Raw genomic sequence first — 18,685 nt, 5'->3', positions numbered from 1 at the left:
AAAACAAGGATATTAGGAAAGAACTTGACATTGTCGGCATCCAGGAATGCATTAGCAGAGCTAATCTCAGGTGGTATGGTCACTTAACAGAATGGGCGAGGAAAGATTAGCAAAACAAGTGTTCTCTGCCAGGTTGGCAGGAAAACGACCCAGAGGAAGACCAGGGTATAGGTGATTGATATGGTACAATGTGCCTTAGATGATAGAAATATAAGATCTGATAATGATAATATTGGGGTCTTGACAAGTAATAGACTGATTTAGAGGAAAATTGTAGATAGGAAGTTAGTAATGATGTAAATTTTTCATGTAGTACTATCATATGCTGTATACCCCTTGAAGGTATACATCATGTCAGGAATTTAATGATGATGATATTATGAATAGTATAAAGATTTCAGGTAAGTAATATTAACTTAAGTTAATCTAATCATTAATTAATTAAATTAATTTAACATAATATTTTGAAATACAAACATTAATTCTGCAGTTTCATTTTTATAATTTTATACTGCTTCAAAATAGGTATAAGCCATCATGTTTGTAGAAATTAAAGACAAACTTACATGGAAGTAAATTTAATAGATGTACAATTTTCACCTAAGTTTCAAAAGTATCTTCAGTACATTAACAGTGAAGCACAAAATAACATGCATTTAAATAATTAATTCTAAAAATACCACTACTGCATAAGGCAGCAGACGGTCAATAAATTCCTAATTATGTAAAAAAATAAACGAATGAATAAATAAATAAATTTTAATTAATTAATATAAAAAGATAATAATCAGAATTTACATAAGATTGACACAATAATATCTCTTATAAAGTGATAACTGAAGGCCATTAGATCTGTTTGAGTTTGGTCAGGGTATATAGGCCTCACAGCTCTTTGTGTATCTGCACCCTGCAAGGAATCTACTTTTATGTAAGAGTTTACCAATAGAACCCTATGTTTAGTCGAGATGGCTTGTTCTGGTAGGTAAGACTGTTCAGGTTCATGATACTGGGTATACGATTTATGTTCCTTATGACAAATGGCTGCGCATCTGCCAGACTGACCAAAGTAAGACAAACTACAGAAGCAAGGAAATACAGAAAATATTTCCTTTCTTTATAGGAAGTATTATTGTAATAATCTTATGTAAATTCTTAATTATTATGTTATTATATTAATTTCTTTTTATTTTTATTTTTTATTATTTATTTATTTTTTTAATTAGGAATTTATTGACTTTCTGTTTCTTACACATACTATAGTGGTGCTTTCTAAAATTAATTATTTTATTGCATTTTATTTTGTGTCCCATTGTTAATGTACTGAAGATACCCTTGATACTTTGCTACTGGCAGAAATTTTACATATATTAAATTTACTTCCATGTAGGTTTGAGTTTCCATCTTTAATTTTTACAAATAATTTTATACTCTTATAGTTCTTTGGTGTATGGCTCCATTGGTTTTCCACCGATCCTTTGTTCTGTGGCATCAATATGATTGTTTACAATTTCCTTTGATTGATTCCCCCCCCCATGTACATTCTATTACCATGAAACGATATTTTTTCCATAAATTTACTATAACGAACCTTGTGTTATAATGAACTATTTTTCTGATTTCTAGAGGTTCACTATACCAAGCACCTACTGTAGTACTCTCATAGCATCCTGTACACCCTGTTGAGGGTGTGTGTGTGTGTGTATGTATATATATATATATATATGTGATGACTACTGCTATTAACTCGGGGTTGGGATATGTTCATTTTTAATATAAACTGACTAAAAACCCGAGAGTTATAACAAAATGAGATTTATTTGAAAAATGCAACATGTTTCGTCGAGATTGACTTCGTCAGGCATTAAGAACATAGAAAGATATTAAAAGACACTGAAAATAACATTGAGACACTCTAAAGCTATACAATTATAAAGTTATAATATTCGACTGTGAATTACATTTATTATGAACTTGAGCTATAGTCCGTGTTAAAGTTCTATTGTTGTACACTTGTGCGTGTGTGGAACCACGCGATCTCCAGTATCTGATAGTAGAGCTGAAAGAGTCAGGCAAATTATAGCTGAGATTATTGTTCATATGAAGAGGGTCCAAGGTGATTTCTTTTGACTCTACAATGCGGCATTCTACCTCATCATGGCAAATGTGTAGGTTTGAAGTTGTTGTCCTTTTTAATTCCCTTATATATATATATATATATATATATATATATATATATATATATATATATATATATATATATATATATATATATATATATAAGGAATTTGGTCCATATATTAAGGACCATTGATATTAAGTAATGAACATCTAATTCATATTTAGTTTTAGTAACTCTAACAAAACAATACTTTCAGTCAGTTATGTTACTTTATTTCAAGTTTTTTAAATGATTCCTGAAATAATTAATCTTATTAGGTGGATATTGATAAATTCTACTGATCCAGCAAACCAGTTGGCCTGGCTTATTAAGGAACTCCAGGATGCAGAATTGAAAGGAGAAAAGGTAAAAATCAAAATCAGTATTTTTGTAGTACGTGACAACCCATTTAATATTTCAAATCTACATGAAAGTTCTTGTATGAACATCCATGTCAGTATAAAAATCAAACCAGCCTAAAATATGACTAGTTGTGAGTAACACAACTATAATTTTTGCCGTCTACTTTACTAAGGTTGGCCAACCTACCATATTTAGGTTTCTTTCTTACAAAAGATACTGTCATTATTTCTTATGCCTTCTGCCTCATTTCCTCAAACTGCTGATATCGTTGGTAACATTTAAAGTGTTGCATAGTGTATGATTATAAAAGATTAAATTAAGCATTTATTAATATAAATGCTTATAGTGCTCTGAAAATGGATGTTTGTTGCACTTGCTGATTGATCACCAGATTTCAAACCAACATCTTCAGAGCAGTATAAGCATTTATTGTATTCACAACATAACAACCAAATATGTTCTTTTTCAATTACAATTAAAAATTGTAATTGAAAAAGAACAAAGTCCTTGTTAGTACCTACTAACAAGTACTACTGGTGCTCTTGTCTCAAACCATTAGATGAATTGTGTAAAAATGTGTGTATATCTCACATTTGTAATATAGTACAAAACTTTTCTTTAATCATCTCACTTGTATGACTTCCAGGAAAATATTGACAATTCAAAACTATATGATTATATTGAAAGTTTGTATCCATCCAGTGCCTTGGTAAACTAATGAAATGTTTGTTTTTATACTATCAAGTCCACATATCTAATGTAAGAGAAAAACATTTAGCATCTGCAATCTTGTTTTTAATGGTTACAACTAATCACTCATAAATATCGAATTATTTTTTCTGTAAAATTTTTTCTTCCATGAAAATTGCACTATGGAGCAATGTTATTCATTAGCCTTGTAAATCTTTCATTTTGAACAATTGAGTATCCAGTGCAATCATTTCAGCAATGATATAATGCAAAGATTAAGATTTCGTCATCTACAACCCATTCTTTTTAGATTTTTCTGTGACATCAAATAGCATTTTCTTTTTTTTTTTGGTGGAAATCCACCAAAGCTGCAAATGCTGTTTAGTTCTCACTGCTTATTTGTTCTCTCATTCTGGTTTGTTTTACAAATTCATTTTTAAGCTTGCATTTTACATTATTAATCATAGATGCTGTGCAGATGTTTTCCTTCCCTACCCTGAGATATTTGCCGTACGCATAATTTATATTTTGCAAATTTTGAATCTTCACATAAATCAAAATTTCCAAGTATTGCTTTTTTGTTGTTATTATTCATAGCCAAAACTGTATTCTTTTTCAGTATTTTAAGACTACATAATATAAACAAAGATAAACACAGACAACATCAGATTAAGTACCTATAGTAAATGTAACAAAACTTGGTATGCTATTGTACAAGATAGTGACAGGGATGATTTTCCCAGTTCATTGTATTTGTTATGACATGTGTAACAAAACATTTTCTGCTTTGACTGGCTGAATGCAGAATCAGCTGAAAACCAAAGCAAAATGAAATGTTCAACACATCCCTAAAGTAGATCAATGAATAGAATAGGTAAGTTGAGATTCTTTGTATTGTTTATATGTGTGTATTGTAAGATTTTCAGTGATATCAAAGAAAATGTAATTTAAATGATTTAAAAGAAACTGATTTAAAGTGCATTAATTAATATCAAGTTTCTTTAACTAGGTGCATATAATTGGCCATATTCCACCAGGATTAACAGACTGTATTAAAATATGGAGCTATAACTATTATAAGATTATAAATAGGTACAGTACCACTTGTATTTGGAAATAAAAATAAAATACTTTATTAATCAGCTATGTCAAATTAAGATATGTATTTATATATTCCACCATGTTTCCATCTCTGTTAATTCCATAACAGACAAACTAAGAAATATTTTTTTAGTGAATTCTATGAAAGGTTATAAGCCAATAACACATTAGTGGGGGGGGGTGTCAAAATAATCCAGAAACCTTTCTCTGGAGACCAAACAGCGAACTTTTTTTTCAAGCCACTCAATGCTTGATTACAGAAATGGGGGAGGTCATCTGACACTGGGTGATGAACATCTACCTTTAATATGACCTGAATAAGCTCTTGCAAAAGTAGCTAAACAAAAAAAACCCATAAACTTTTGGAAAGAATATAGAAGAGGAGATAAATGTCATGAAGGTGGAGAAATTTTTGGATATGCAAAAATAATCGAAGATGATTATAAAACACACACAGAAAAAGAATGTTACAGATCCCTAGAATAACTATATTGAAAAATTCTTACATGATGTAATAAATGACAGAAGAGAGTAGTAAAATATTCAGGAGGGATACATTCAAGAGCACATATGAATCATTTATGTAGAAAAAGTCTTCATAAACTGAAATTAGTAGTTATGCCACTTCATGATTTTGTTGCAAGATCAAATTCTAGTGATTGGACTGGAGCTGTCATCATATTAAATAAAAAAGCAGTTACTAAGATCTTTTATCAGTATTCTCATGATTTCTTGACAAATAGTCAAAATTATTGGATTATGGTATCTCTGTTAAACCTTTATTGATCTTCAAAAAGAAGCATACAATAAGGTATCAAGAGAAAAACTAGTTCAAAATACTAAATCTGTAAGTTGGACAAGTTTTTATGGTACACCAGTATGGAAAGAGAGCTATCTATTCTCACTTGAACATCTTTATCCAACTTCTAAATTACAAAATCCATATGTGGTATAAATGGAACTTACTTTATTATGAAAGAATATTAAATAACTGAGATATCAAAAATTCTTCCAGTTCTGATGGCATTTCCTCAATGTACTCAAAAGCTGTGTTCCAGAACTAACTTATATCATCTTCCATTATACTCAGGCAGCACTTAATCTCGGTATGTGGAACCAAATATATATCCATGCTATTCAAAAAAAAGTGGGGGAGGGGGGAATAAAAGTCTGCCATCAAGCTACTAACCCGTTGTCCTCACCTCAGTCCTCTCTAAAATAAAGGAAGTCATCTACAGTTAACTTTTTCACTACCCAAGCCTGTCATTTAATCATTGACAACCAGTATGGATTCTGTCCATCTAGATCCATGGCAAATCTCTTATACAGCATCAGCTACCATGGGGGAAATTACCATACAAAGGTTTGGATAAACTTATGCTGTTAAATGTTTCTAGATCATCATCAAGGCCTACTCAACAAATTACCATCCTTTAGGCCCACCCTGTATAAATTGGGAGCCAGCATTCTATGTGGTCAATCATTGCATGTTAGGGTGGATGGCTTCCTTTCTGAGTTTAACACATATCATCTGTCTGCTGTACATAAATGGCCTTTTTGTCACTGACCAATAATCTTATCCATAGTTTTGCTGATGATAGTACACTATTTCTCCTGCCATTTGACAAACACTGTAATGCATAAACATACCGAGCTTTTAAGAGCTACTGCAACCAATGCCTTCATTACTACTCTTCATAGTGTACTTTAGTGGGGATGAGTCGTATACCTATTCAAAAAGGATCTCAATTCACCTTCCCTTTTTTTAATAATAGACAAATCACCAAACAGGATGAAGTCTCTCACTTTCTCTCTGTTTGAACTGACATTTTCCTCTAGACTTTCCTGGCATAAACACATCACATCAATAGCTTCCTCAGTCTCTAAACAATTAGCATCTTTTTCCTATTCAAGATGCTGATTTTCCCTCAACCACCTACTAACTCTACAAATCCCAAATATGATTCATCTTAGAATAGTGTTAATGTGTTTCGGATGGCGCACTGAAAACATCCATAAGAAGTCTTGATGCTATTCAGAGAAGGCCAATTTGTCCAATAGATGATTCCTGTCATGCTGACTCACTTCAGCCAATGCTTTATAGATGGTTTGTTTCTGTCTTTTCTGCAGGTACTTCCATGGAACTAGCATTCATCAGGCCAGCTAAAACATAAGCAATAGCTTATGTTTTAGCTGGTACTTCCTTGTGCCAGCTAAAACATAATTTTTTTTTTCTTCAAAGAAGAAAAAAAAAATCTCACATCTTCACATTGCTCAGTAGAAGACCACTACATGATGAAATTCATCTTCACCTAACAAAACTGTAACTTGCAGACCGGCAAATCTAAGTTTATTTCTTGTTAGTATTTGTAATGCTTGTGTATGTTGTAAATGAAGCGCTAAAGCTTATTTTTTTCCTACTGCAGAAACTCCTGTTATCTTTGTTCACCATATCATTATTTAATTTTTAATATTATTTAATACTATACATTTCACTTTTGTATGTAAATAATTCAGAATAGAATGATAATAAAAGTAAAAAAACCTTGCTTTATTTTTCTACAGGTATGAGAGCACTATTGCAGCCCAGTTTTATGGACATACACACATGGATGAATTCGAAGTATTCTATGATGAGGCTACTCTTTCACGACCAACCAGTATTGCCTACCTAGGACCTAGTGTTACTACTTATGGGGGTATTAATCCAGGATACAGAATATACACAATTGATGGCAACTATAAGGAAAGCTCAAGGGTAAATGTCTTTTTGGGTGCGAGATTTAATATTTCATGAAAAAAATGAAATATCTCTAATTATTAATTTAATATTTTTGTTGAATGCTTAGGTACAGGAGAGTTAGATTAATATTTTGCAAACTTCAGCATGCCACAAACATATAATCAAAAATGTCTCAGTGTTATTTGGATCAAAAAATAGAGAAAAAAATGGAAAGGCAACAAATTAATGCACGAAGTTCATCTAGACATGAATGGAGTTTGAAATAGTGAAAAATTAGAAGATTCCTGTCGTGTTCTGGATATGTATCAGTAGAGGAAAAAAAAACATATTCTAGAGATTGACTGTAAATGAAACCGATTTTTAAATGAGAAAAAAAAAGGAAAGAAAAGAGAACTATAATAGAATGCCTTGTCACCATACCCATGTTTATGGTTACAAAATTTCCACTTCAGTCATTCCTGCAATGACATTATCAGTCCAATACTTTTAGCATCTGAAATTTCAAAAGTTAAAAAAAGTCTTTCTTTCTTTTTTATTAGATTTAGACTAATGAATTATCTTTCATGATCGAGCAATCTATATTTAATTTTTTGTTAATGGTTCTGAGTTAACATATTAAATATGTATATTCATATTTGGTTCAGTTTTCTAAATTTTGATGTTGAAGAAATTCAGATATACATTATGTGTATTTGAATAATTCAATCTTTGGTACAGCTGTACAAAAGTTACTGAAAAGATTTTGGAATATATTGTATTTTTTATTATTATTATTATTTAGAATGAGTAACCAATTTGATCGATTTTGGTGAACTCATTCTAAATAATTAGCAAGTGCTTATAGATTGTTAGCTGCTCTCAGCATTCCAGTGAGAACCATGCATCATTTTTACTAGCGTGATAAAGTCAAGGTAAGCTGTCACAATTCTAGTTTAGAGTAGTATTTAAAGAGAGCTCATGATAATAAAAATGCAGAAGAGTAACATTAAAAACATTCATTATTAAATATCTTAATTTTGGAAAACTCTCTTAACATAAATTGCTCATACAGACAATGATGAAGATGATAGTTTTTAAACAGCTATTCAGAACTTGAATCATATATCATAGCTTTGCACATTCACGTTATCAGTCATTCAAGGTATTCTGTTGGCTAATGAAATATGACAAAAATTTTAATCAGAAGAAAGGTAATATGAATCATGAAAGAGGATATTAGTGAGGTGGCTTTAGTCAGTGATTCTTACCCTTTTAGAGTCACCCCCCCCCCCCCCCAAGTATCCTAAAATATTTTCGCAGCCCCCTATTTTGTAGTAACATAATAATAATTAAATTTATTTTTTTAAAAAAAATAATGGTTTTACTTACTGATTATAATGACAAAAAAAATCAGAAAACAGAAATCAACTTTACTTAAATATTACCATAAAAACTTTACTGTATTTATATTTAGGAAATTAAATAATGTTCTTTGTTTGCTCATTTTATAAGGGAGTAAATTTTATGAAATAACAAATCAGTATTACAGCACTGAAAGTTTCAAAAAATAATTGCACTCAAGTAGCACTTAACAATGTTAAGTTCTATGCATTCATACTGGTATTGTTCAAAACTTCAGAGAATCACTTCTATCACATGTCCAGTACGCAGATGTCCCAACTTGCAGTGTTGCCAGCAGTGAAAAGTTGACTTGTGGTGCCACCACAAAAGAAACTACTGCATTAAACTGCATAATTCAGATTACTAATATGAAGCAATACAAGTTTAAAACAGAGTAAAATAGAGCAAAAAATAATTATTTTAAGAGATTTCAAAATTTTAAACATTAGGAATGTTCTATAAATTTTCCCTGGCCCCTTAGTGAGCCGCAGTCCCCCAGTTAAGAATCACTGGCTTTAGTGACAGAAATAGCATGCTTATTCAGAATCTTCCATAGGATGAAGCATAAACAATAGCAACTGCATCTGGCTGGCAGTACAGCAGACAAGAATAAAAAAAGAATATTAACAAGTGAAAGGCATTATGGATGTTTTTGATGAGGGCATAATGAAACCCTGCTTTCCTGATGTGAAGATCAATGATATTAATGATGCTGTTAGAATGCAAAGAGGTGGACTGAAATATTTAATAATTTTTTAAGAATGAATGATTCAAAAGGTGAAAAAGTATGTAATGTTATGGGATATGAAAGAATTACTTGGAAGAAGTGAAAAAAGAAAAGAGAATAAAAGTTGGGTTACTAAGTATGACAGGAGTGAATTGAGAAGGGCCATGATTGAAAATGTTACTACATAGATTGTATAGGAAAAATTATGTGTAGTTTCAGATATTTAGAATGAAGTTAACACAAAAATACTTATACACAACTGATAGATTTCATTTGAATGGATTTAGAATTAGTTTTCTGGAGAAAGTTTTGTTCAGTTGGACATCTGGGAAACTTAGGCTATTAGGTGAAGATGCAGATAGCCTTGAAGTGAAAATAAGAAAGATTGAGGATCATTTTCAAGTCTCAAAACTGAATTGGGGACACTTGTTAAAAGATGCAGGGCTACCCATGGATCCAAAATAATATTGTAGTGTATATATATATATACTAATGCTAGAATTAGAAACAAAGATTATGAGTTTTCAGCATTGTTACCTTGGCTTGGTTGAAAATATGTGGCTTTAATTAGCTTGACTTGTATAAAATTTAAAGAATTTTACATTTTTCTGGCACAATGATTGCAAATAATAGCAGAAAAACTGCAACACAAAAGTTCAGCAGCAAGGAGGATTAAGGGAAGCAGGTGCATTTTAAGCTATATGTTAGATAAAAGCCAGTAGGATAAAATATTCTTCCTTCCTTAATCTTTTCCCTCTTTTACCTTTACAGTCTCGAAAGTTTCTCAAAAGTTTTGTAATTGTACCATCAAAGAATTGATGGTACAATTACAACATGACAGAATTTCATGCTAGCTGGGACATCGCCCAGCTAAACAAGGTCCCATTGTTTGTTTTTGTCAGGGAACCAGGTCAAACAGCACAAAGTCAGCTACTGGAAAAAATTCCAGAACAATTCTCAACTCAACATCATCAGAGTTCAAGATTGGTACTAACAATGTAAAAGAAATTGAACTAGTAGAAGATTTGGAGATGCAAAATTCCTCTCCAGAATACAAACAGGTCCTTATGCTTGCTCTGAAGGAGGTGTTGGTCGAGTTTTTCTGAAGAACTTTTGAATCGCATGATGATAACCATGGTACGGCATTGCGAGAGCTGCATCAGAGTTCGGAGTAGTCATATTCCATACTGAGATCTCTCTCCACATAGTTTTCTGTAAGCACTGTACATTAACTACATCCTTAGGAAATTTCTAACTTTTACCAAAAAATGTATCTCAATTTAATTTGTGGGAAATTTATAACACATTTTTTGTGTAATATAATTTATTAGTATGCTTGACAATAAATTTATGTTCACATTTGGCTGTAGTTATGAAAACGTTTTTCATATACAGGTTTGTAAAAATGTAGTTTGCCCTTAGCTTTTGGACGCTATTGTAGTGGAGAAATCTTGGGAATATAAGAAAGATTTGTAAGTTTTTTAGATATGGAAAAGACATATGACGAGGTGCCAAGAGGAAAGCACTTCAAAACAGTTATATGGTGTAAATTGGACATTATATCGAGCAATACATAATCTCTATTTAAGCTGTAAATCAGCAGTTAGAATTGAAGAAGGTACAAGAAGATGGTTTGATGTTAAACATTATTTCTACTGTTACTCAGTATCTATATGGATCACATTATGAAGGAGCATGGCATTAAATCTATCAAAATTGATGTTAATTTTAGCTCTTTACTTTATGCAGATGATGTACTTCTGATTAAATCCAGTGCAAGTCTGCAAGATTCCCTGACTAAATTGAATAACTGTTGTAATAAATTTGGTATGAAAATTAGCAATAAAAAGACAAAGACAATGAAAATAGGCAGAAACATTGAAAACCTCAACTGTATCCTAAATGGTGAACCTATAGAGCAAGTAAAACAGTTCAGCTGTTTAGGCACAATTTTAGTGAAGAAGGTAAATTAAATGTGGAAATAGACAACATAATTAGTAAAACTGGTATAGTAGAAAGTCAACAGAATAAATTTATATGGAATAAAAGAGAAATTAGTCAAAAATACTAAACTAGCTGTATACAATATAGTATTCAAACCAGTTTTAACTTATGGATCCGAGAGCTGGGTTATAAATAAAATACTTGATCAAAGACTAGAGACTACAGATATGATAGTCCTGAGTAAAATTAGTGGAATGAACAGATGGTATCAATGGCAGTATCATATTAAAAACGTGGATATTAGGAAAGAACTTGATATTGTCAGCATCCAGGAATGCATTAGAAAAGCTAATCTCACGTGGTATGGTCACTTAAACAGAATGGGAGAGGAAAGATTAGCAAAACAAGTGTTCTCTGTCAGGTTGGCAGGAAAAATACCCAGGGGAAGACCAAGATATAGGTGGATTGATACAGTAAAAAGTGCCTTAGAAGATAGAAATATAAGATCTGATAATGTTGGAGTCTTGACAGGTAACAGATTAATTGGAGGAAAATTGTTGATCGGAAGTTAGTAATTGTGTAACATTTGCATGTAGTACTATCATAATATCCTGCACACACCGTGAGGGTACATATCAGGAATTTGATGATTATGATCAGCCAAGGAAGCCAAACACTCCAAATCTTCTTTCACAATATGCTGAGTAAATGAAAGAATGGTTATTGAAAACTAACTTTAATGAATTCTGATAGTAAGTAAATGGCAGACATAGAAAAAATGGTAGATTTATTGAGTGCCTATTAAGAATATATCATTCAAATTGAAATAATGCAATGAATGATGGTGTTTAGGATGTTAAAAAATTTCATTATGGATTTATTACAGGAAAGTGCAAGAGAAATAGCAGCACTCCTAAGTAGTCTGTTTAAGTGGAAGGAGAGCAAGGTAGTCCTATTATATAAAGGAGCTCCAAGATAGATGTAGCAAATTATAAACCAATTAATCTCAGGTGTGGTTATTAAGTTATTGGAAAAGGTGGTTCAGAGCTGAATCCAGGAGTAGATGGGTGTGGGTAGGAATATGTTGCTTCTTTCAAAACAACTTTACTTTGTGAAGGGAAGGTCTCGTCTTAATAATCTGCTCACATTTTATAATAAAGTAATGGATCACTTGGATAATGGAAATGCTACAATATTATACTGTTTGACTTTGCAAGGGAATTTGATAAAGTATTGTATGGAACCGCATTAAGTAAGTTGGAGCAAGTGGAGATAAACATGAAGCTGGTGAGATGGATAAGAAAGTGGTTAGTGTATACAGATATCAGAGAGTAATATAGCAGGTTACCAGTAGTATACATGGTTCTGTATTTGGAGCACTGCTATTCACTTTGTATGTTGATGAATTGGGAATGATTTGAAGAGAAATTTATCTGGTTGTTTGATGCTAAATTAGGGAAGGCAGCAGTTAATAAATTTGATGTAGAAATCATCCTGCAGGATGATTTAAAATATGCTGGCAGTTTCTATCAAAGGATAATGATTGCCTTTTCAGTGTTATGCACATTGGGCTGAAAAGATTACATGCTGTGTGTTATATTGAAGGGACTGCACTTCAAGAGGTTCATGAGGATTCGAGATTTGGGAGTAATGTGAACAAGGAGCTGTTCAGAGGATATCACAAAAGTGGGCAAAATCATTCAAACAATTACTTGAATGTTAAGAACTACCTGAGGAGCAGGGATAAGGAAGTCATAATCCCTCTTTTGTGGACTGTTTTGTTGGGTGTCTCTGAGATATGGATGCAGTTCAAAGGATTCGGAGGCTAGAGACCAAAATGTTGATTATCTGTAGAGTGCACCTATGAGGCTAGACTAAAAGTTTGTAGATTATGATAAATGGAAAAGAGGGGATGTGATAGAAACATGCGAGTTACTAAAACAGTTTGATAGAGTACATGATAAAGAAATTGTTCAATACATGATAGGATGGAAGAGAGAGTATTCATAGCCTGTGGGTGGCCATGAATGTTCTACCAATCAGTAAATGAGTAAGAAGTGGTGTGATATGCTGTTCATTTGGCCTCCCACAATAAGTCTTTGGACTGCAATGACATGATGTGTAAGAATAATAATTCAGTTACATGGCTGCTGCACTATATGTTAATTTATCTGCCCCCCTCTGGAATGTCTATCTTTATAAGGAAATAGGATGTATTTTGAAATATAGATAATACTTTTCACATACCACACAGGGTCATGTTATGTGTTTGTTGGAATTTTGAGTTAATGCTAGAAAGTTGCACCATCAGTGCGATTCTGTTCTCAACAGTTAAAGCATGTTGTTCTTCACAAACATCTACTCCTGTGACTAGATGCTAGATTTGACAATTTGGACAAAAGAAGAAATAAAGATGCTGGAACAATTTCTCTGTCATTTAACATTGTCCACAACCAGCAATATCTGACTGATCAGCAATTCACTTCCTGCACAAATAGCATTTTGACAATCTTATCTTTAGTAGGTCAAGATTTGAGAGTATTGAGGTTTTTTGTGTTCAAAGACCATGCATATTATCATAGAAGAATCAGACTACTTGGGGAGAGATGGATCAAGGCTATACTACAGCCATCTGTTACTATAGGAAACACCATTATAGCAAACTTGTTCGCTGTAACAAACTACTGGAAAGTTCTCAACCAAAACTTACCAGACATAATGCTACTAAAGAAAATTCACTATAGCAAACTATTCATATAAGAAACCATTCCTGTGACCCCTATAAGTTTACTATAGTGTGAGAGTACTGCATAATGGATTCCTAATCCTGTGGCTTCCTCTCTTTGAGAGGGTTGCATCTGATTACTAAGGAGAGGATGACACAAGGTGGTTTCTCATTGCCTTCTTTGCCATAAGTATTTATGCCTGTAGCCATGTGTGTGTGTGTGTGTGTTCACAGGCCAGTTTGCCTGTTTAGGGATGAAAAACCCAAGTTACTAGGAGAACCCCCCCCCCATGTGAGACCAGTTAAATCACCTTTAGTTGAAAGAGAGCAGATAAAGGTTCCTCACATCATCGACGGGAATCAAACCCACATCTTTCCAACCAAAGGGTTTCGTCCATACTGACTGAGCTATGGAGGTTCACATAATGGACTATATTTTCCTAAATAAGTGTTAAAATAGAAATGTTCAAAATATCAGTAACTTTTGAGTTGCTGTTTACTTAAGAAATGCCCATAAGTATAAACTTTTTTAAAACTACTGAAATTTTAAACTCCATTTTTAAAACTTCTGCAAATTTTTCAAAGTATTAAAAAAATTCCCAAGTTAAACAGAACCCATAAAAAAAAGACTGGAAAAAATTATAAAAATAAATAATTAATAAAATGAACATTTCTTCTGTGTTATTAAAATCATCTTATATTACCACTTAAACACTTTTCATTAGTCCATTGCAGCAGCTGAGTAGAGAAGCTACTTCACATGTCACTACTCCTTCATTTTCTCTGACACACGGGTCATAGAACAAGCCTTTTAGCTTCAGTAGTGTTTGAAGGATTGTTGAAAGATAATAGTTTTTTGTTTGTTTTTTAAATCCTCACTGCAGATTCAAAGTTGCTCAGCTGCTTATAGTGTGGAAAGTCATTTGAATAACAATATTATTCAAGCTTATAAGAGTTAATTTTAGAATTCATTCAGTCAAGATTAAAAAAAAAAAATTTTTTTTTCTTTTAGGTTGTGCTGGATCATGAAACATATTACATGAACCTCACTGAAGCTAATCTTTCAGATAAACCAGTATGGAGGCTAATGTATACAGCCCGTAAGGCCTATAACATGACATCCCTTTTGCCATCTGACTGGGATGATCTTTTGAAATCATTTCAAAATAATGATGCTTTGTTTCAACAGTTTTATAGGTATGTCTAGTGTATTTTATTTTTGTATATTCTTATTTATATTTTATAAAAGGAGTTCACAAACATTAAAAGTATATAATGTTGATTCATTTGAAAATTGAAATGTAATAAACGTAACTGTTCTGAAAGAATATTTATATTCTTTGAGAGAGTTGCAGCTGATTACTAGGGAGATAATGGATCAAGGTAGTTTCCTGTTGCCTTCCTTGCTGTATATACCAATTATATATACTGTAATACTAATTATGTTGACAAAGAGGACTACATTAAGTGAGATATCTGTAAATCTATAAGGCAATTTATTCAGGAAGTCATGATCAGAGAAAGAAGGGAATAGCTGTTGTGGTATTAAACACAGAAATTAACTTCTTGAATAGTAGACACTCTCAAGTAGATTGATGTGGATATAGGTCACAGCGGAAAAGTGTTAAAAAAAAAAAAAAGAGGAATTTTTTGGAGTTGTTAGAGTGGGCTGACATAATGAAAAGGAAAAGCTGATTATTTTTAAAGACCTAAACAGTAGAGTAGTAAATGAATCCTAAATATATAGAAATGTTTTGGAAAAATTGGCTGTGTTATTGTTAATACTGATATCAAGACTGATTCAGAGTACAGGCATATACAGAGGATTTGAAATAAGTGATCACCATTTAGTTGGAGGATATTAAATCAATATCACAGTAAAAAGGAAAATATGTATGAAAGTTTTATCAAGTAAGCCTCCTTACCTTAGTCAGTATAGACAAAGTCCTTTGGTTGGAAAGACCTGGGTTTGAATACCATCTAGGACAACTCAAAGAATCTTTATCAGGGCTTTTCAATTGAAGGTAAATTAGATGGAAGTGGTAGGGATTTTTCTCCTGGAAACTCAGATTTTTCATCCTACAAACTAGCCAGAAGAACACATGCAATATATATACAACCATAACAGATAATGAAGATAGCATTAACCACCCTATCACAAGCATTATCAGTTTTCTAAGAAAGCCAAGTTTCTTGGCCAAGACAGACATTGAGCCTAACACAAAACGGAAGATGGGAATGGGAAGTTTTATCAAAGTTGATAAGCTTTCAGAGGAAAACTGCAGACCCAAACATGCACGTGTTATTGAAAGGGAATGAATTTGAAAATGAACCAAACCTTAGAGGCTTAATGGCAAAAGCCAAAGAAAATTGAGCCAGCCAGGGTAGTTTGAAGTAAGGAATACATATCAATATTGAGGTAGAAAAATCTATAAAAAAACTGAAATGTGGAAAGGCAGCTTTGGAAAACTATATTCAACTAGAAATACTCAAACATGAAGTTTAGAAAAAAGTTTTACAGTGACTGTACCACTTAATTCAAGTTTCTCATTAACTGTTTCTACCCAAGTTTTCTATCTTTTAATGATTGACTATCTCATTACAGTCAGGCAATTTCTTATTTTGCAAAACATTGATGTTCTATTCAATGTTGGTCTTCTAAGGTTGAACCTATTCATCATTTTCTGAAGGCGAAAGATGTTTTATTATGAAATATAAATGTAAAATATAATTTTCGCTATAGCATCTTCCCTGAGTCTGGGAAATAATTTGCTCTCATTATGTCCCACTTTGCAAATACTGAAGAACCTGATAAACTTGTATGCTTCTGTGAAATATGGAGTTTCAGTGCCATATACAATTTTCTAGCTATTTCAGAATTTTGATTTACCAGGAGTTTCCATCATAAATTTTATGGCAGTATCTATAATTAATGATTTGATTCTTTGCAGTGTAGTTATAGCTGCCAATAATAAATTAAATTCATCCTCATAGAAATTAATAATTGAATCTAAATCATTAAAACTTTCTGTACGCAATAATTCAAAAAATTAAAGTATGGACAGTAAACTGATCCACTTAGCTTTGGAATGTAATTGCAAGACAACTTCTTTCCCAGATTTTGCCATATACTAGGATCTTGATATTGCTTGCTATCTTCACCAGTAATTCATCATCTATATCATAGGTGACCAACAGCAGGCCCGCGGGCCGCATACAGCCCATAACGTGATTTTGTGCGGCCGTTTGCAAATTTTTACATGGAACACTTTGAAAACAAAGTACTTACCACAGCTACATACAAGCCACAAGTGTGGTTGCGCTATGTAGATGATGTATTTGCCATCTGGCCCCATGGAAAAGACACTTTGGATGCTTTTGTCACCTACCTAAACAGCCAACACCCCAAAATTCACTTCACAGTAGAAAAAGAATCAAATAACTGTTTACCATTTCTTGACACATTAGTCACCCGCCTTTCAGATGAATCACTATCTTTTTCTATTTACAGAAAGCCTACACACACAGGAAGATACCTACATAAGCAATCACATCATCATCCAGTCCAACAGTACGGCATTTTAAAAACACTTACACACAGAGCCAGATCCATTTGTTCTAACGATACAGCTCTGACCACTGACCTCCAGTACCTGCGCCATACGTTCTTAGCCAACGGCTACAATCCCTACAAAATAGATAAAATACTACATAGGCCCATTACTCTGCCCTCATCTAATACACAAGAATACAACATGACCATTTCTATTCCCTATATCAGAGGTACATCGGAAAAGATAGCCAAAGTATTGTTGAAACATGGTCTTCACACCACCTTCAAACCTCATCTCAAGCTGGCAACTCTGATCCGCTCGCCAAAGGATAAACTTCACCCTTTAGCACACCCAGGAGTGTATGAAGTTCCATGTGACTGTGACTTGGCCTATTATGGGCAAACAGGAAGATCATTGAACATCCTCCTGGAAGAACATGAAAGATACATTCGTTACTATTACTATGGCAAGTCGGGACTGGCAGACCACGCTTTGGACACTCCTTCACACAGGATTAGATGGAGGAAAACAAATGTGCTATTTAGGAGTCGTTATAGATCTGAAAGATTATTTTTTGAGTCAGCAATGGCTTTGAAGAATTCTCCCAACCTTAACAAATATGGTTGCATTAATTTGCCAAAAATTGGGAGACGGTTATCCTAAGAAAAACTCCTGGATAACTGTTTTTTTTTTTCTCGTCAGAGGGTGCCAATAAATAGGACTTTAGATCTTTTGTCTTTTGCAATTATATTGTTTCACTCACTCACTGTCACATTTACATGTGTGTTGTGCTCTAATGATGCTGATTAGAAAATCAGCGAAATATTAGCCTTAATAAAACATCTTTGTTGTTAAAAGTGTTTGTGGTGTTGTTAATACCGTGAAAAATAAGTCATGAATAACCTTCAACGCCTAAGCTTATCTGTTAGGTAGGAAATGATTGTCAGACATACAAAAATATTTGGGGAAAATTTGGAGAAAAGAGCAAAGTTAATAATAATGGCAAATACCTATTGGATTTCTGATCAGGACATGGAATGGTTATTACTAACACCATGTTCCAACATAAAAATGTGCACAAATTCACATGGAGAGAAGAGGCAAGGAATAAGAAAAGTCTCATTGAATGTTATTGTTGATAGTGATGTTTTCTCCCTGGTGCAGGACACCAGAGTGTACAGAGGATTTGAAATTGGAAGTGATGACTATTGAGTCTTAAGCAGGATAAAATTGAATTTCATATTGAAAAGAATAACATGTAAGAAAGTTTTAAAGCGAATAAAAGTTGAGCAGTCTCAGA

The 18,685-nt window shown here is 32.8% G+C and overlaps 1 protein-coding gene across 3 annotated transcripts in view; it reads left to right on the top strand.

Annotated features, from left to right (window-relative positions):
* The window catches only part of LOC150098808 (sphingomyelin phosphodiesterase-like), a 127,146-nt gene that overhangs the window by 105,348 nt on the left and 3,113 nt on the right, over positions 1-18,685 (top strand). For all 3 annotated transcript variants that reach the window (XM_090405718.1, XM_090405716.1, XM_090405717.1), the window contains exons 9-12: positions 2,437-2,524; positions 4,221-4,303; positions 6,878-7,070; positions 14,844-15,028. In XM_090405718.1, coding sequence (XP_090261844.1) covers positions 2,437-2,524; positions 4,221-4,303; positions 6,878-7,070; positions 14,844-15,028 — 549 coding nt within the window. The remainder of the gene's footprint in view (positions 1-2,436; positions 2,525-4,220; positions 4,304-6,877; positions 7,071-14,843; positions 15,029-18,685) is intronic.

Source organism: Typopeltis vanoorti, chromosome 15 (assembly GCF_054136105.1).
Source record: "Typopeltis vanoorti isolate ZY-2024b chromosome 15, IOZ_Tvanoo_1.0, whole genome shotgun sequence".
Classification (NCBI taxonomy): domain Eukaryota; kingdom Metazoa; phylum Arthropoda; class Arachnida; order Uropygi; family Thelyphonidae; genus Typopeltis; species Typopeltis vanoorti.
Note: the sequence above shows the minus strand (reverse complement) of the source record. Positions and strands in the feature narration are given on the sequence as shown.